The sequence below is a fragment of the Caloenas nicobarica genome, chromosome 23 (assembly GCF_036013445.1).
Source record: "Caloenas nicobarica isolate bCalNic1 chromosome 23, bCalNic1.hap1, whole genome shotgun sequence".
NCBI classification, from domain to species: domain Eukaryota; kingdom Metazoa; phylum Chordata; class Aves; order Columbiformes; family Columbidae; genus Caloenas; species Caloenas nicobarica.
The window spans coordinates 4,278,135-4,297,216 of NC_088267.1; the positions used below are offsets into that span (position 1 = coordinate 4,278,135).

At 63.1% G+C, this 19,082-nt stretch overlaps 1 protein-coding gene across 1 annotated transcript; it reads left to right on the forward strand.

The window, feature by feature from the left end:
• The first annotated feature begins 1,734 nt into the window (after positions 1-1,734).
• Positions 1,735-17,958, forward strand: KCNQ4 (potassium voltage-gated channel subfamily Q member 4). Its single transcript, XM_065650392.1, has 15 exons — positions 1,735-1,982; positions 10,437-10,527; positions 11,235-11,361; positions 11,435-11,610; positions 11,684-11,809; positions 11,875-12,012; positions 12,163-12,258; positions 12,460-12,548; positions 13,660-13,815; positions 14,737-14,781; positions 16,501-16,700; positions 16,813-16,915; positions 17,171-17,302; positions 17,490-17,625; positions 17,740-17,958. The coding sequence occupies exons 1-15, from the start codon at positions 1,735-1,737 to the stop codon at positions 17,956-17,958; spliced, it is 2,082 nt and encodes a 693-aa protein (XP_065506464.1).
• The last annotated feature ends 1,124 nt before the right edge of the window (positions 17,959-19,082 follow it).

A 19,082-nucleotide genomic window follows, 5' to 3' on the forward strand; every position in this document is an offset into this window, starting at 1 on the left:
GGGGTCGAGAGGCGTCCTCAGATTGGGGGTTGCAGTTTGGCTCCTGGGGTGGGTGTTACCAGCCCCATTTCCCCCGTGCCCAAGTAAATAAAACTGCCTATTTATTGTGTGTGTTTCCTGAGACCTACCAAAGTACCGCAGTGCTCACAAGGGCCCATGCCAGTGCCAGGATCTCCAACCACCACGTTAAATAATTCACTGACGGAGCCTTTAACTTGCTGTCCTCTCCCAAAGCACAGGCCCTGGGGCAGCCGTGTGGGGTGGGGGGACCCGACTTCTGCAAAGGTGCAGAGAACGTGTGGTTGCAGCTGGGACGGGGCTTCTCTGCCCCGAGATGCTTGGAAACAGGGTGCCTCAGTTTCCCAAACTGTTAGCGGGAGGTTGTGTGGAGCTGAGGGGAATAAGGCAAAAGAGCAAACAGCTGTGGGTGTTGGCTGGGAAACACACCCAGAGCCAGGCTCAGAGCTGAGCCTGCAGAGGACGGGGAGGTCCGGGTGAGCTGTGCTGCTGCAGGGACTGGGGGAATGGGCACCAGCAGGACTTCTGGCCTGAGAGGGAAGGACAAGGACATTCCCAAGCAACAAGAAGTCTCTCTGTAGGTATTTGTTGTCCTGGCCTGGGGTGCTCACTGCCAGGCAGCCGGGGAGGTTTGGTGCTGGCTGGCTTGGGAAGCTCGTGCCTGGGATGCTCCATGCCTGGTGGCCAGGGACACTGGCTCCAGAGATGCTCCCTCCAGAGATACTCCATGCTTGGTAGCCTACAGTGCTTGATACCGTGTGGTTTGGGATGCTCACTCACAGGATGCTCTGTACCTGGCAGCCTGGAATGCTCTACATCCCATGCTTTGGGATGCTCGCTCACAGGATGCTCCACACCCCATGGTTTGAGATGCTTGCTCGCGGGATGCTCCACACCCCATGGTTTGGGATGCTCACTAGGGGGACGCTCCACACCCCATGGTTTGGGATGCTCACTAGGGGGATGCTCCACACCCCATGGTTTGGGATGCTCGCTCGCAGGATGCTCCACACCCCATGGTTTGGGATGCTCACTAGGGGGATGCTCCACACCCCATGGTTTGGGATGCTCACTAGGGAGATGCTCCACACCCCATGGTTTGGGATGCTCACTAGGGGGATGCTCCACACCCCATGGTTTGGGATGCTCACTAGGGAGATGCTCCACACCCCATGGTTTGGGATGCTCACTAGGGGGATGCTCCACACCCCATGGTTTGGGATGCTCGCTCGCAGGATGCTCCACACCCCATGGTTTGGGATGCTCACTAGGGGGATGCTCCACACCCCATGGTTTGGGATGCTCGCTCGCAGGATGCTCCACACCCCATGGTTTGGGATGCTCCATGCCCCGTGGCCGGGCACTGCCCGACGCTGTGGGCAGCAGGAGGTCCCCAAGGACACCACGGGGAAACGTTCCTCCAGCCGGGCTGGGGGTGACAGCGGAGGAGCCCCCCGGGGCTGCTGCTGCCCGCCCCCGCCCGTCGTGCCCGTCCCGCCGGAGCCCCGGGGGCGGGGGCCAGGTACGGCGGGGCGGGCCGGCCCCGGCGGGGCGGCGGCGGGGGAGGGCCCGGCGGCGGCGGGCAGCTAAAGGCAGGTGGCACCGGGAGAGCGGCCCCGGGCTGCTCGGGGGGGCGGTGCGGAGCCGTCCAGCGGAGCCGGAGCGGGGGTCCGGCGGGGCCATGCGGCGGGCGGCGGCCTGAGCGGGGCGGTGGCCATGGCCGGGGCGGCGGCGGGCGGCGGGGAGCTGCGGGCGGCGGCGCTGACGGGGGTGCGCACCGAGGGCACGGGGCCGCCCGGCGGGACCCCCCCGCCCCGCCACCGGGCGCTGCTGGCGGCACCGCGCCCCGGGACCGCCGCCCGCCCCGCCGGGCCCCCGCGCTGCTGCCGCCGCCGCCTGCAGAACTGTTTGTACAACGTGCTGGAGCGGCCCCGCGGGTGGGCCTTCGTCTACCATGTCTTCATGTGAGTACCGGCGAACCGGGGGGAGCGGGGCGGCTGCCGGCTGCAGTGTCCCACCGCCCCGGGGCCGCTGCGGGCGCGGCGGGTCCCGGTGGCACGGCGGGGGCCGGGCGCTGCCGGTGCTCGCTCGGAGTAACGAGGAGCCGCGGGGCAGCCGTCCCTGCCAGCGAGTCCCGGCACCGGTTTCCCGGGCTCCGCCGGAGAAGTTTCTCCGGGAGCATTTGGCGAAGGGGGACGCGCCGGCGCTGCCCGGTACGGCCCGGCAGCGGGGCCGGGGCGGTGGGGGCAGCGCGCTGGGGGCTCCGGTACCGGCCGGGCCGGGGGGGCGAGAGGCGGGGGCAGCGGCTCCGGTGCGAGGAGGTGAGCGGGTCCCCGGGGGACGGGACTCGCTCTCCGGGGTGGCCCGGGTACAGAGAGCCCCTTCCTGGTGGCACCCACACGGTCACCGTCCTGCCCTGCCACTGTCCCCTTGCTGTACGTGGCCCCGGCCCGTGTCACCGAACCCGTGGGGAGCCTCAAAGGCGGGGGGTCTCCTGAGGGGGTGACAGGGCAGGTCCCCTGGGGTACCTGTAGCAGTGTTGGGATACAGCAGCGCTCCCAGCCCAGCATCCCTGCAGCTGTGCCCGGATGGGATGGGGGAGAGTGGGGGACTGGTGTTCTTGTCCTTGGCTAAAGGCTGCAAGCTGGTGGTAGCAGCTGTACCCCAAAAGCTGTGCCCATTCTGGGGTCACAGCTGCTGTTGATCCCCATCACTAAAACATCCCTCTCCAGAGATGAAGCCCAGGGTGCTCCCAGGAGCGCGTCCGCTCCCTGGCCTGGCTCGGTGCGGTTTCACGGGCTGTGCGGCGCTGCTCTGGCTTTCCTTGCCGGACCTGGGAACCCGATGGCTTTTCTGAAGCAGAATCTTCTCAGGGCCAAGTAACGAATTCACAAAAACTGGGGTTGTTTGCTCGGAGGGCTGTCATGGGGATGCAGAGCTGGGGTGACGGTGACGCACCCGGAGGCTGTGGGCAGAGAAGAAAGCTCCATGCTGAGGGGTTGTTCTGGCTGCCCTGACTCAGGACCCCCACCCTGCTCTGGCTGCGCTGCTGGGACACTGTTGGGACACCAGCGCTCCCAGCCATTGCCATGGGGAAGGAGGTGGTTTCCCCCTCTGCCTCATGTGCTCGGTGTGTGCACCGTGCTCCACAGACCCATGAGCCCAAAAGCTGCCTCTCCCTCTGTGTTCAGGAGCAATAACGTGGTGCTGAGTCGTTAGCGGGGTGTGCGAGCTGGAGCTCGTTAGGAGGCAGGAAAGTGGGTCTTGCCTAAGTTAGCAGATTGAGGTGGCAGGATGAATTTGTCAGTGGATAAGAGGGCACCTGAGCTCCCCAGGGAGCCGGGAGAGGAGCCTGGGGCCCATTTGTAACCCCTGCCGACACCTCCGCAGTCTGCTTCAGCAATAATAGCTACGTTTGCAAATACCACCGTGGAAAGAGCTTTTCCTGCAAGGAATTAATAATGACAGCAGCCGAAACCTCCTGCTAGGGAAGTGGGATCTGACTTTTTTGTGTAGGTACTCGCTGGGCTCTGGAAAAGAGATGCCGCTGCTCATCTCACGGCCGAGATGCATGTGCCCGAGCATCTTCCACCAGTTCTCCCTCCTGACCTGCATGTGTTGGCCCAGAAACAACCACACTGGACCAAACAGCATCCCTCGCAGAGCCCACCAAGCCCCGGGTCCCTCCTCTGCCTCCCCAGCCGTGTCCGGCTCCTGTCACCTCTGGGACATGGGTTTTGCACAGGGGGAGCAGCGGGGACAGTGGCACAGCTCTGCCGCGGAGCGCGGGGCTCTTGCAGGCTCATCTGCTGAGGATGGACCTGATGGGGAGTCAATAGCAGGACCAAAACACCTTAAGCGTTTAGCGGGACAGGGAGGATTTGTGTTTTCTTGCTCACTTAGTGTTACGGCTGAGGTACGCTGCAGTCCTGCTGGGGACCCCAGAAAAGCCTGTGGGAAGATGCTGTAGTGGGTGCAAGGTGTGGACGTCTGTTCTTTGAAACCTTTCCTGTAAATGTTGCTCTTTTCTGGCTTCTTCAAAAGTTGTGGGTTTTTTTTTTTTTCTCTCCTGCAGCAGATGGGAGCTGCTAAGCTGTTGCAGTGCTGGGTATTGAAGTTCTCAGGAATTATTTGTGCGCCTCAATAGCTAGGGACTGTTTTTCTGACAAAAGAGGAGGAAGGTGTTACCCCTGCTTTGGGGGAGACTGAGGCACAGGGGAGATGGAGCCCGTGGCCCAAGGTCACCCAGGCGCTGGTGACAGGACCTGTGCTCTGAGTCACGCCTGCGCGCTCCCCCCAGGCAGCCTGGCTGCGAGACAGCCCTGAAAACTGCTAAAATGGAAATACCCGCTGAGAAGCGAAGCGCTTCCCTCCCCGGAGCGATTTAGTGTCTGGTAGCATGTAGCTGGGCTGAGCTGGTACCACTTATTGCACAAGTTCAGTCTCTTTCTGTTGGCAAATTGATCCCAAATAGCTCCTGGTTCCCAGCTCCAGGCTGGTGCTGCTGCAGCTTGCAGGGTGGTTTGGTGGCTGCACCGTCTCTGCGGCCCCCGAGCGTGACAGTGGGGTGAAAGCCGGTGTAAAGCTGGGCAAGGTGTGCGGTGTTGGCTCGGCAGCCCCATCACCTCCATCGGGGCTGTGGAAGCACACGCTTGGGCTTGGCCGGCTTGCAAAGCTGTGCCTTTCCCTCTTGAAATGAGAGTTTTGGAGCTTACAGAGCAAATCTGGGAGTGTGACCGGAGCGTTAACCTAAAGACTTTACAGCCAGAAGGCAAATAAAAACTTCCTTTTTTCCAATCTCTACCTCTTAAGCAAGCGGAGAAGCTGTTCTCATCCCCAGCTGGTGCCTTCTGCTGTGCGGTGCCGGGCAGAGCTGCTGCTCTGCACTTGTGCTGGGGCACGGGAACCACTGCCAGCCCAGGGGCTGCCCCCAAGGGGTCTCCTCCAGCCCTGAGCTGCACCGGGGGCGTTTCCAGTTCAAGCTGTTCCTCCCCGTCCACCAGCATATGGCCAGGGGCTCTGGGAGCTGCTGCCCTGCTGGAAACGGGGCTCTGGGAGCTGGTCTGGGTGGTTATGAAACTGCTGGGTGCACCAGCAGCTCAGCTCAGCACTTTTCCGTTTCCTAGAGGAATGCTTTAATAAAGAACAGTTTGACCTGGAGCAAATTAGGGAAGACTGAGCCGGCAGCACCAGGGAAAACCTGCAGCCCCTGCCTGAAGCACTGACCGCAGGGCCAGTGGGATGTGTGTCCCCCCCCCGCTGCTGTTGGCAGCATCTCACCCAGGTGCTGTGGAGTCGCTGGGATTTTATTTACCTTGTGAAAGTGTCACCCTGTGCCTGGGGCGAGGAGGAGGTGGGAACGCAGAGCTCAGAGGGTGCCCTGCGCAGGTATCCGCCAGCCCCGGCATTTGGTGCTGTTGGGTCCCCATGTACGCTGCGGGGGGGGCAGAGGGGTGGCAGCTCCCGGCAGAGCCCTGGGACAGTCCCCAAGGCAGCTGGGTACCGGGTGAGTGATGCCAGGCGCGGGCTGGGCTCGGGGCCCTGGGGAATCCCCGCTGGCTCGGGGCAGCACCATGGGGGGGTGATGGGTGCGGGGCAGCGGCTGGCGGGTCCCCCCGCGCTCCGGCCAGCTCCTGGCTGGGGACCAGGCTGCTGGCAGCCCGACCGTCCCGGAGCTGCTCTGTGCTCGGGTCCCGTTCCAGGGGAGGGCTGTGGTGGGCAGGGGGGCTCTGCCACCCCTGCCGCATCCCTCCGTCTCGCCGCATCCCTCCGTCACCGCTTGGCAAGTGGAAAAGCCCTTTCCTCACCGCACCAGGGATTTGCAACCGTGTTGAGCTTTGCAGCAGCCCCAGCCCAGGCTCCTGCCAACCCCCCCAGGGCTGTTTGATGGGCTGGAGCCCCGAAGGGTTTGCAGAGAAATTCCTTCATCCTCTGCTTGATGCCAGCACTGCCAGCTCAATAAAAATCTCTTGTATCACGCTCTGTGCTTTTAACTTGCTGGCCCTGGCATCTCCCGCAGTGGCTGGTTTGGTGGCTGCCGAACCCAAATCCTGCACTCAGGTGGCCAAAATAAAAGGGGCTGGGGATGCTGTGCCCTTCGGGCAGTGGGGCTGCCCCACTCACCTTGCCTGGGCTTGAAACGGGAGCTGCGTTTGGGGGCAATGCCAGCGGGGAGAGGAGCCGGCACAGCAGTTTCCCCAGCCCGATGCGGTGTCACCAGGGCATAAAATTAAGCAACTTTGGCGCAACATGAAACTGTGCATTGATTTTTCTTTTCTTTTTTCTTTTTTCTTTTTTTTTTTTTTTTCTCCTTTCCCCTCTTGCTGCTCCTATCGCACCCCCCAGCTTGTAGCAGGAGGTGCCAGTTTGGGTGCCTGCGGCTTATTGATCCCTCCAAGCAGTGGGGGTCAGAGTGGGGCTGAGCAAGAGCCCAGACCTGCCCCTCTGCCTGTGGGTGCTTCTGCCGTTCATGCAAGATGTTGGGGTCTCAGCCTGACTCAACTTTTTGGGGCCACTTGTGTCCCTGTCCCCTGTGGAGCGCCAAGGTGTTGGAGGGTGGGGGTGGCCCCGATCCCTCTCCTGGGGTGCGAGGCCCATCGGGCATCTGCAAACACGCTGGTTTTTTGCCCCCCCCCGCCTTCAGCCAGCTCCTTGCCAGAATGATTCAAGAGCAAAACTATCTCGGCTGCTCCGTGTGAGCGTCTTGGCACCGTCCGCGGGAGCCTTGTGACCGGGCTCCCCGTGGGGACCGCGGGGCGGTGAGTGACGTGGGGGTGCAGACGGGCAGTACGAGGGTGATGGGTGATGCCAGCTGCAGGATTTGGCTCCTGCTCACCAAAACACAAAGGTGGGGTGGCCAGGTGACCGTGGGGAGATGCTCGGTGCTTTTCTGCTGCTCTTCTCCGTGGCGTGGGCAGGAGCGCGGCGCGGGATGGACCCTGCCATGGTTACGGGTGCAAACAGCCCCACGACGCCCCGGTTATTTATATCCCCCGGAGCAGCCAGGCCGCCTGCTCCACCTCTCCCGAAGGGCTGCCGGGGCGAGGGATGGGGATTTATAAGACACGCTGTTTATACAGCTGCAGACGGTGTGCAGGGAGCTGAACCTCCAGAGCTGGGGAGGCTGGAGAGTGAAACATCGTCCCCATCCCTGTTCATGTCCCCACTGGAGCTGAACTTGTGCAGTTTTGACCCAAACAGCCCTTTCCCGTGGTGGGACAACCCAGTGCCATGGGGACCCGGCAGAGCCGTGATGGGCGCTGTGCCCTTTGCCAGGAGCCGTTTGCTCGCTCATCCCTGAGCTGTTTATCCTGTGGCGCGTGGTGTTTTCCTTCCGCTGAGTTATTGCCGGGCTGTCAGCACAAACCTCCCTGACCCCGCCTGTGCCCCCGCCTCGGGGCTTGCTTGCAGGGGGAGAGCGAAGCGGGGTCTGGGGGTGCTCAGCATCACCTCCAAGTTCCCAGCCTGGACACTGGTCCCTTGCTGGGGCTGGGGGTGCAGCCTGGCTGAGCAGCGCTGTCCTATCGGCACCGGGTGCCGGCTGGTGCCCCCATGCCCGGTGTTTCTCCTCACCAGCCCGGGCTGACCTGGCCCGGTTCCCCTGTGCTCAGCAGCTTTCCCGGCTCACCTGTTCCTCCGCCGGCACCGCGCTGCCCGTGCGGGCAGCAGCATATGGCAAAGTGCGCTCTAATGAAGATTAATGTGAGGAGATTCGCCTTCTCCAGCCCAGACCCCTGCCAGGTTTTAATTACGATTTTGGGGAGGAGTGTTCCTGCAGACAGGCATTGCTCCTGCAGAGGTGAGAGCACCCGGAGGGGTCTCATCCCTGTGTCCCCTCCTGTGCGGGGGCAGGAGGAGCCCCTGGGGACGATGGAAAGTTTATTGGGGAGAGCTGATGCACCAGCTCAGCAACAGCAGCATCTGCTCCCTCCGTCCCCTGGGATGCAGGGGAGCAGGGAGGCAGCGAGGCTCCCGTCCCTCCGTCCCTGCCCCATCTCCTTTTTTCTTGGCATACCTTTTTGGTTTTTATTTTTTTTTCCCCCCTTCTTGGTGGGTGGGCAGAGCAGTGAATTGGGGAGGGGGAGCCTGGCACTGCACGGTGTTGGATGGAGAGGTCGGCCGAGCCCTCGGTACAGGGCAGAGCTGCTGAGAGCAGCACTTCAGCCCCGGCCGGGGACAAGGGGGGGGACACGGCCCGTTCCTGGCTCCCTGAGATGCCTTCAGGCACCTGACCCTTTCCCTAAGCCGCTTAGGCGCAGCCGGCGCGTTTGCCAGGCTTTACAAGTTAATTCCTAGCAGGTGATGTGTTCCCAGCAAGTTTCTTTCCCAGCCCCGCTGTGGGGCCTCGCATGCCCGAATCCTTCCCCAAATCCCATGGGATGCTGGGGAGGGTCTGGGCAGGAGGCATTTGCACCCTGGGGATGTGGGTTTCCATCACCCCCCGCCGTGACATGGCTTTACCAACCGGCCCCGTTGCTCCCGGTGCTGCTGTGGGGACAGGTGACAAGTGAGGCTTCGACTTGGCACAAAGGCACCGTGACTTGCTGCCACCCACAGCATGTCCCCGTGGGAGCCGCGTGTCCTCAGCCACCAGAGACCCCCCGCTCCCTGCTCCCCATCCAGGACGAGAGGCACAAATCTCTGCAGGCTGGGAGATTTCTGCCTTCCCTTCTGCTTTGTGCTCCGCTGCCCGTGTAATTGCCTGCTAAATCCTGATTGTATAAGCTTTATTGCTGATGGTGCACGAAGCAGAAAGGCTCTGCCCTGGGCTGCTCAGCCAGCTCTTGTTTTGCTCCTCGGACCAAACGCTGTGACCGGGGGCCGGTGACTGGCTCGGTGCTCCCCGCCTGTGGCACCACTGCCCTCCCTGCCTGCGCGGGCAGGACCGGGGCCAGCTGTGCCATCGGCTGTGCCATCGGCTGTGCCATCGGCTGTGCCATCGGCTGCCAGAGGAGTTAACGGCAGAACTGCTGTGCTGGAGGAAAGGGGCTTGATTAATAATTCAGAGGGAGAAAGAACTGGCTCCAGCCTTCTGCTTTGCAGCTGGGGAGCACAGGATGGTGTCGGGGCTGCGACGCCCGCCGGTGCTGTAGCTGGCACGTGGTGTGTCACTCCAGCTCTCCCTTCTCTTGTTCCTTGGGGTTTCTCTGCCATCGGTCCCGTCTCTTATTTCCTCTTGCAGCGTTTTTGGGGAAGGGGACCTGCCTGTCCCCTTGAGGCTGGGATTTGAGCTGGGCGATACCCCCTTGTCCCACTGTGTGGGCACAGGGCACTTGGCAGCCCCCTCAGCCATGCCCAGGTTTGCAGAGGCACAAACTGTGGGTTTGGGGTGTGCGTGTGTCCCCAGGCTCCCCGCACCCCCAGTACTCAGTCTCTGAGTCGTGTCCCCTTGGCCCAGGTGGTCCCACAGGGGACACAGCATTGTCCCGTGCGGGTCGGGTTTGGTTTCACCCCTTGGTCACCCCCAGCAGCCGGTTCAGCTCTAAAGCTCCACAACAGCAACAAGAGGAGACAAAAGTGCTCCCGAGGGGCTGTCGGGCAGCAGCTCCCTGAGCTGAGCCCCGCTCCCTGTACTCCAGAGGGGAGCAGGCATTGTGCACCCTGGGGAGATGGGGGTGACAGGTGCCCACCAGCTCGGGGACAGGGTGCCAGGGCTGCCTCTGTTGCACTGCTGGCCTCAGCCCTGGCCACCCCGGTGCTGCCAGCGGGTGCCCAGAGCCCCCCATGCTGTTACGGACGCGGCTCCGGAGGAGCGACGGCCCTTTGCACGCCATCACGTGGGCCGGTGGCACAAGCCCTCCGCTTTCCATTTTTAGAATCGCTGGATCAGGGGAAAAAATGTATTTTTGGAGTTTGATTTGCTTCAGCTTCAGAATCTATTTTTTTTTTTCCCCTCCTTATTTTAAATGGGCCAAAGCCCCTCGTGTCTTAACCCAGCTCTGGGGGACAGAGCCCCAGAGCAGCTCCCTGGTAACTCTTCTCCCAGTTGTCTGTTCCCGGGTGTCCCCATGTCCCTGGCAGGTCCCCACAGTGTCAGTGATGCTGGGGACAGTCAGGAGAAGCTCTGGTCCCTCTTCTGCAGCAGCAGGGGTGCAGGACACCCCTCTCCCTCCCTGTCTTTAATTAGCGGTTGTTTTGCCAAGGGTCCTGCCGTGGGCTCAGTGCCCTGGACCAGAGAGGTGCGTCCCGGTGCTGTGGCAGGGTTTAGGCACAGCCCTGCCTCTGCACCCGTGGGCAGCAGCTCGTGGGCTCCCAAACTGCTCCATGCCACCATCTAGGGGCAAACCGTGTCCCCAGTGGCTCAGCCACGGCCACCGAGGTCTCGGGTGGGGGGGACGGGCTGCAAGCGGGGGTCAGCACTGCCGGCTGGGCTCCCCCTGGCCGGCCCTGATCCCTGCGCTGACACATTCTCGTTCCAGATTCCTCCTCGTCTTCAGCTGCCTGGTGCTGTCGGTCTTCTCCACCATCCAGGAGCACCAGAAACTGGCCAACCAGTGCCTCTTCATCCTGGTAAGTGGGAAGTCACTTGGAGTCCCCCTCCCCACATTGCACCCCAAGAGACTCGGACAAGTCATGGACAAAACCCCTCCAACCCCTTCCCCATCCCGGATTTTGTTATTGATTGTTGGTGTTAACGATGGCAGCCTCTCCACACTGGGGAGAAGCTGTAGGGTGGCCACGCTGCTGTTAGTGTCCCCATGCTTGGGGTGGCCCGTCGCCACAGCCAGACCTCTGTGCAGCGGAGAGGCATAAACACTAGAAAAGGCAGGGCAGGAGGGGCTAAAAAAGGCAACTTTCCCCCAAACTGTCAGAAAGAGCTGACGCTGGAGTTCTTCCGAGTGATGGAGACTAAATTGGGAAGGTCCTTGTGACTTTCCCACGAGTAAGCAAAACGCGGGGGCTTGTTTGTGCGGGAGGTAGGAGGACAATGCTGACGGCGGAGGAAAAGGACCCGGCTCGGTGGGAGCTTGGCGCAGGTAGGAGAGCCGGGATGCTCACACGGGCTCGATGGCTGCGGCTCCCGTCTCGCTGCCCTGATTCCCCCAGGATGGCTCCAACCAGGGCTGTGTCAGGGCCTTGGGAGGGACACCACGTCCCCTCTATACCCTCCTCAGCACGAGTATGTCATTTTGTACCCCCAAAGCCAGAGCTGAGCCCCCTGCGCCTTCCTGCCCTCCGCATCTCACCCTCCTGTCCCCCCTCTTCCCTCCCGGCAGGAGTTTGTCATGATCGTGGTGTTCGGCATGGAGTACATCGTCCGCGTCTGGGCGGCCGGCTGCTGCTGCCGCTACCGGGGCTGGCGGGGACGGTTCCGCTTTGCCAGGAAACCCTTCTGCGTTATAGGTACCGAGGGCAGCACGGGGATTTGGGGACTTGCGATGTCACCCATGCACCCCTGACCCTCGCCATCCCTTAGATTTCATCGTCTTCATCGCCTCGGTGGCCGTCATCGCCGCCGGCACCCAGGGCAACATCTTCGCCACCTCGGCGCTGCGCAGCATGCGGTTCCTGCAGATCCTGCGCATGGTGCGCATGGACCGGCGCGGCGGCACCTGGAAGCTGCTGGGCTCCGTTGTCTATGCCCACAGCAAGGTGAGGGTGTGGGGTCCCACCACAGCCCCCCCAACACCTCCCTGAGCCCCACTCACCCCCCCCGCCCCGGCAGGAGCTCATCACCGCCTGGTACATCGGCTTCCTGGTGCTCATCTTCGCCTCCTTCCTCGTCTACCTGGCTGAGAAGGATGCGAACACCCAATTTGCCACCTACGCCGACTCCCTGTGGTGGGGCACGGTAAGCTCGGCCACCGCGGCCCCCCAGCCCCGGGAGGGGACGAGGAGGGGGGGAGCTCCCTCCAGGCCTCCTCCTGCTCTGCCCCCGGGCAGGTCACCCTCACCACCATCGGCTACGGGGACAAGACGCCGCAGACGTGGCTGGGACGGATGCTGGCGGCCGGCTTCGCCCTGCTCGGCATCTCCTTCTTCGCGCTGCCCGCCGTGAGTAGGATGGGGAGAAGGTCCCTGCGCCTCCTGCCCTGCAGGAATCGGGGAGAAAGGGGAAAAATCCCCCCCTGAGGCAGGAGGGTGCCCTGGCTGGTGGTAGCGGCATGGCTGGCACCCACAGACCCTGTCCCCTCCTGTCCCCAGGGGATCCTGGGCTCCGGCTTCGCCCTCAAAGTGCAGGAGCAGCATCGGCAGAAGCACTTTGAGAAGAGACGGACTCCGGCAGCCAACCTGATCCAGGTAGCACGGGGCTGGCGCATCCCTTCGGGGGGATGTCCCCCCATCTGCTCCGCCTGTCCCTGCCTGATGCAGGCAGGACCCAAACGCTGACCCCAAACCCACAGCTGGTTCCTTTGGCTCTGCCCAAGGGAATGGAGGGGTCGGCGGGGGGGTCTCGCTGATCTCGGACCCCACTGCCCACGGACTCTCGCTCCCATACAGGCTGCCTGGCGCTTGTACTCAACGGATGGCAGCCGGCTGTACCTGACAGCTACCTGGTGTTACTATGACAGCCTCCTGCCCGCCTTCAGGTAGGCAGGGTGGGGGCTGCGGGGCTCCTGTGGGTCTCTGTGAGGTCCCAGGGTGACAAGTGACCCGGGCAGCCCCTGCCACGATGTGGAGCCACCGAGGGCTCGGAGGGGCCGAGCAGCACGGACACCGCGTTCAGCCCCAGGACACCGGGGCGCAGCGTCTGCCGAACACCCAGCACCCTCCTCCATCCCCACCATCCCCAGCACCCATCCCACCCATCCATAGCCTTTCTCCAGCACCACCGCAGGGAGAGGATGGTGGCACTGGCCACGGGGACCTCGTGGCCGGGGCGATGGAGCTGCAGGTGTCCGGGGGCTCTGAGCGCAGCAGCAGAGCGGATGGAGCCGGGGGGGCTGGAGGGGAGCCCTGTGCCCCCTCCCTGCCGCGCTGTCCCCTCCTGTGGCCTCTGCGATGTTGCCACCATGGGTGGATCAAGGACTGTCTGAAGTTTTCCCAGATGCCCCTTGTGTTCCCGTCACACCGAACACACCGGCATCTGCCCTGCGGTCCCTGTCCCAGCAGCAGGACCTGCCAGTGCCCTGCCCTGCCTGTCCCTGCCTGTGCGTCCTGACCCCGCTGTGGCCACGTGTTTCTTTGCAATGATAAATTCACTCTTCCCTTTCACTCTTTATTTTTTCAAAGACAGGGCTCTTAACAGCCAAGGCAGCGAGTCCCTCTGGTCCCTGAGGAGATGTGGCTTCCTGAGCATCATTGCACTGGGCAATCCCAGCGGGGACATCGCGGGGGGCTCTGCAGCCCCTCCTGCTGTGCCAGGAGCTGTTTCTCCGGCAGTGGAGAACTGGGATGGGCACAGGGGTCCAACCCCTCCCCTTGTGGCCAACCTCCATGGGACCCTCTCCCAGTGTCCCCCTCCCAGCACTGTCAGCCCCAGGTCAGCAGCACCAGTCAGAGCTGTTAAGAAACTGTCTTGAAAGAAATCGCTGGTTTTTGCGTCTTGTTTTTCCTTCTTTTTTTGCTCTGGTTTTGCTTTGCTTTGCTTTGCTTTGCTTTGCACAGAGGAGGACCCAGCTCTGTTCAGCCTTGGTTTGCTCATCTCGTTTGCTTTGGAAAGTTTAATTTCTCCATGTTTTTATTTAACCCCAACCTCAGAGAGCTGGTCCTAATGTTTGAGCATTTGCACCGAGTCCGCAACGGAGGATTTAGGAATTCAGAGGTGAAAAAATTCCCCGATGGAGCCCCACCGCCTTATCACTCCTTCACCCCTGGCCAGAAAAACATCAGCCCCGCGGCTTGTCCAGGGGACAGGTAGGAGGGTGCAGCCCCACGGCCCCATGTTCTCTCTGTCCGCTGTCCTCTGCTCGTCCGTCTGCCTGTGGTGCCACCGCGGTGCCCGTCACCGTGGACAGACTCTGGGCTCTTGTACCATTGTGAAGCCTCTTGCAACATTCAGCTCTACCTCGCTGCCCTTCTCGATGTGGCCGCAGCACCAGGGCCTTGCACAGGGGGACAGAGCGTGGCCAGAAATGACCCTGCGATGGCAATTCTGCATCCCGGTGGGGCTGCGTGGCCCTGCTGCAGAGCCAGGCGAGGAGCAAAACCCAGTTCCCCCAGTCTGAGATGGGCTTCCTGTGCCCACAGCAGTGGGGAGCAGCGATGCCAAGCTGCCCCCGTGCCGACAAGAAGAGACGAGGGTTCGCGGCTGCCACACTGCTGGTGGCAGCTGCTTGTGCACCGTGTCCCTGATCCTCTCCGGGCGAAGAGCATCCCGGAGACTCCAGTGTGCCACCGTGGCTGCTGGCCTTGGGACAGCATCAGGGTTAGGCGGGGAGAGGCACTGCTGCTCCTCCGTGGTATTGTGCCTCAGTTTCCCCTGTGGTGCTGGACACAGAGCTGTGGGGATGTGCCGAGCCCTGGGGCTGTGGCTGCCCCGCTATGGGGCTGGGGGGGACCTGCTCCCCCCGTGCGCCCCGAGGTGAGTAAAGGCTTGGGGGGCTCCTCCTGGTGAGCAGCCGGGACCTGGCACAAGAGGGACTGTGACCCCCCGGCCATCCCACCCCGGGGGGCCCGAGCCTCCCCCCATCTCCTCCGCGAGCATCACCTCTCATAACATCTCATCTTCTCTCTCTCCTCCCCTCTCCTGCTCACCCTCCTCCTCTCCATCCCCCTGATCTCCCCCAAACCTTTTCTGCCCCCCAAACCTTTTCTGCCCTCCCATCCACCCCCAAGCTGGAAGGAGGAAGATGTGCAGCCCCACAAGTGCTTACGCCTCAGGTAACGTTTCCCCCCGGCCGTGGCTGCTGCCTGTCCTGTCCTGTCCTCCTGCAGGGGACAAGGGTCCACGGGAACAAGGGTCTGCACATGCTGTTACCAAATCACTTTTTTTGCAGAGTTTTGCCACTGAGAAACTGGACTTTTGTCGGCCAGACAGGCATTAGTGTTTATGCAGGACCTACACAAACAACTTTGCTTGTGCTTCTTGCCCCTGCAGCGGAGGGGGAGCACCGTGCCCAGGTCCGGTGCAGCGGGAGATGCTCACCAGCAGAAGGCAGGGACCCCGTGCCCATGGGCTGGGGTGCCAGCGTGCCCAGGGGGGTCGGGGACGCGGTTACCCGGGATGTTCCGCTCCCTCCCGGCCCTGGGCTAACTCTGCTTTTCTCCTGTGTCTCTGCCCTGACCCTCCAGCCAGATCTTTAGTGGTAAGAGGAGGCTCTTGCGGACGTGGGGCACGTGGAGACGGAGGTACTGCGGCCGCTGCCTGCCCGTCCCGCCGGCTGTGCCGCGCAGCCGCAGGCTGGGGAGCGGTGGGGTGCATGGTGCCCGTGCAGGGCTTGCTGTGGGGCAGAGGGGGCCAGGGGTAAGGCAAAGGGGGTAGAGGCTGAGGGATGGTCCTTGCGCAGGGCAGGGGGGTCTGTGCACGGCCTGGGCTGAGCTGGCTGCCCCGACTGCCCCCCCACCAGCTCCTGCCTCAGTTTCCCCCTGCGTGCAGCATGGATGAGCCTGGTCCCTCGGCCGTGCTGAGATTGCCGCGTCCAGCGATGGCAAACTGCGGCACTTGGATAAACCCCATGGCGTGTCTGTCGCACAGCCTGGGACTCCCCAGGCATTGCCCTTCCCTGTGCCACCAGCTGCAGGGGCTTGTGGGGGGCTCTGCCTGCACGGGACCAGCTCACCAGCAAGCGTGGGGGGAGCTGGGAGCCCCGTGTCCTGCCTGTGTCCCCGCCTTGTCCCCTGACTCATGACTGGGAATCCGGGGGTGTCCCCGCACGCCTGTTGTGCAGCGGGCGTGGGGTTTGCTCCGTGTTCTCCACCGCTTCCTCTGCTCGCGGTGCTGTGCGTCTGCTTGGCCTCCTTGCACGTCCCAGGGTGCGCTTGTGGTCACACCTCACACGAGAGGCAGCACCAGATGGTGTTTTTGTGTAGGTCCTACATAAACGACGCCTGTTGTCGTCCCCCCAGCCCAGCGGGGTGGCTGGTTTCAGGAGCAGAGCTGGTGTTAGGGCAGGAGGGGGGCTGCTCTGCTCCCCGCCCAAGCAGAGCCTGAATTTGGTCGTGCAGCCCGGAGGAGGAAGAGGAGGAGGATGAAGGGACCTGGCCGGGTGCCCCAGGACCCTCTGTGACAGCGGGGACAGGACAGCAGCAGGGCTGCTCCCCACAGGGCTGGTTGCTGGTGACTGTGCTTTGTGTCGTGCCTGTCTGCCCATCCTCTCCCTGTCTTCTGTCTCCTCCTTTCTCTGCTTTTGGGGAGAAAAAAAAACCAAAACAGGTGTTTAAAGGAGTAACCCTGGAGCTGCTCCTGGCCTGGCTGGCACCTGAGCTTGTGCCCATCGCGTGCTGGGGGCTCTCTGTGAGCTCAGCACAGCCCCCCCATGCTCACCCCTGCTGGGATGGGCACACTGTGTGCCTGCAGTGGGATCTGCTCTCCCCCATCCCCACCCCTGTCCCCCGGTGCCCGCTGGCGTCTGACACCACCTGTCCCCTTGTCCCATGCAGCAACAAGATGGGCATCAAGGACCGCATCCGGCTGAGCAGCCGGGGCCGGCAGCAGCTGGGGCCCCCCCTGCACCGCTCCCCCAGCACCGAGGACATCCCCGAGGCCTCCAGCCCCACCAAGGTGCAGAAGAGCTGGAGCTTCAATGACCGGACCCGCCTGCGCGCATCCCTCAGGCTCAAGCCACGGACCCCGGTCGAGGGTGAGCCCTGGGGACCCCGGCTGCGGGGTCACACTGGTGGGCTGCGGGGGCTTGGGGGGGCACAGAGGGGCAGCCCTCGGTCTCTGCCACCCACCCACTCTTGCACCCACAGCCGACTGCCCACCGGAGGACAGCAGCGAGGAGAAGGGCTCCCACTGCGACCTGACCTTCGAGGACATCATGCCATCGGTGAAGACCCTCATCCGGGCTGTCAGGTGAGACCGTCCCCTCCCGTGTCCCCCAGTGTCCCCAGCTCTTACGCAGCTCTTGGCCCTTGGTGACAAGTGGACATGTCCGGAGAGCCCCGGTCCAGCCCGTGGTGGTGGCCAAGGTGTGCAGGGAGCAGGGACGGCTGGTGGCTCAGCCCCGCATGGGGACAGTGACTTTGCATGTGCCCTCTCCCTCGGCCCCCCAAGCGTGGAACCCCCGGCCCTCCCCAGTGCCCTGCAGCCAGCCCGGTGTCCCTGCAGGATCCTCAAGTTCCTGGTGGCCAAGAGGAAGTTCAAGGAGACCTTGCGTCCCTACGATGTCAAGGATGTCATCGAGCAGTACTCGGCCGGTCACCTCGACATGCTGGGCAGGATCAAGAGCCTGCAGATGCGGTGAGCTGCCCCAAATTTGGGAGCTGGGGGGCTCGGGGGTCCTCTTGGTCTCCCATCACTAGTGGGAGGGGTGTTGGGCCATCGCAATGGGTGGGACATGTCCCAGGAGCCCGTCCCCATCCCTTGTGGTCTCACATACCCTCTGGTCCCCTGGGAGTGATGGGCTGTGTCCCTCCTGCCCTGCCAGCGTGGACCAGATTGTGGGCAGGGGGGGCCTTGCCACAGACAAGAAGACACGGGAGAAGGGGGAGAAACCGGCACTGGAGACGGAGCTGGTGGACGAGCTCAGCATGATGGGGCGCGTGGTCAAAGTGGAGAGGCAGGTCAGGAGGGGACACCACTGGGGACCACGTCACTGCGCCTGCAGGATGGGGGGAGCTGGGACCCCCGTGTCCCCTCCCCGCGGGAGGGCCGTGCTCACCCTGCCCAACTCACAGGTGCAGTCCATTGAGCACAAGCTGGACCTGCTGCTCGGCCTCTACTCCCAGTGTCTGCGCAAAGGTTCCGTCAACTCCTTCAGCCTGGCCGCCGTGCAGGTGCCCCCGCACGAGCCCGACATCACCTCCGACTACCACAGCCCCGTGGACCACGAGGACATCTCGGTCTCTGCCCAGACCCTCAACATCTCCAGGTCGGCCAGCACCAACATGGACTGAGCGCGGAGGCAGCGGGACGGATCCTGCCGCGATGCAGGAACACCTGTGGTATCGCCCGGTCCCCTCCAGCCGTGTCCCTCGCCGTTACTTGAACCGAGTCTGCCTTTGCGGGGACGTGGCTGCAGAGGGTGCCCGCGCTGGGGATGAGGTGGGAGCCCGTGGCACTGTGGCAGGGCCAGACCACACTCCTGGGATGCTCCTGCCTTCCCGGGGGGTGAGAGCCCCCAGCTCCTGGGGGCTTGAGTGCTCCCCAGCCATGGCAGGGACACCCCAGCCCTTGGGACATGTCCAGCTCCCCAGGAGGGTCCTGCATGGTCCCCTGGGCCACCACCAGCTATGCAAGGCTCTATTTTCCGCTGCCGGTGCTGAGCAGGGGTGTTGGGGCACAACCCACTGTGGTTTTACCTGCGTTGCTTGGCATCAGGGCAGCAGCGGGGGACCCCTGGGAGGGAGAATGGGGGGGTCTGTCCCCCCTCACCCTCTGTTTCCCTGCTCTCAGGGCTGCAACTGCACCTCTAGAAGCACAGCAGAGCCTCTGCCTGCCCGTGCATGCTCCCAGGGCAATATATATATAGGAGAGAGATATATATATATTTATGCAATAATGTCTTAATATGCAAGACCCCCATGAAGAGCAACCTGTGGGGACATAGGCAATAAGCAACCCCCCTTCCCAGCACAAAGGGCTGGATCCTGCTGCCATGGGGACCTACCTGGGTGCCCTGGGGGCTTGGGGCCAGGTGACAAACCTCCGCCCAGGGGTGGCAGGAGGGAGGGATGCAGGCGCAGCCACTGGGGACAGCGGTCGCCAGGGAGCATCCTTCCCTCTCGTGTCCCAGACCCTGCTCTTGCTTAGAGGATTCCTTCCCAGCTGGGTCCTGCGGTGCTCAGTTTGTCCCTCCCGATGTCTCCATCCCCTTTGTGACCTGGGGAGCACGGGCTGGGCCTGGCGGGTGACTGCCCGGTGGGGACAGAGCCGTGTTGGCCATGCCTCCTTGCATGCCGCTCGCAGCAGAGCCGCGGCAGCTCCTGTGCTGCCCCGACCCCAGCCCTGGGACTGGTTTCCCGTCCCGCCGTGCTGGGCTGAGCCAGGCTGGAAGCGATCACGGTAGTGCCAAAGTTTG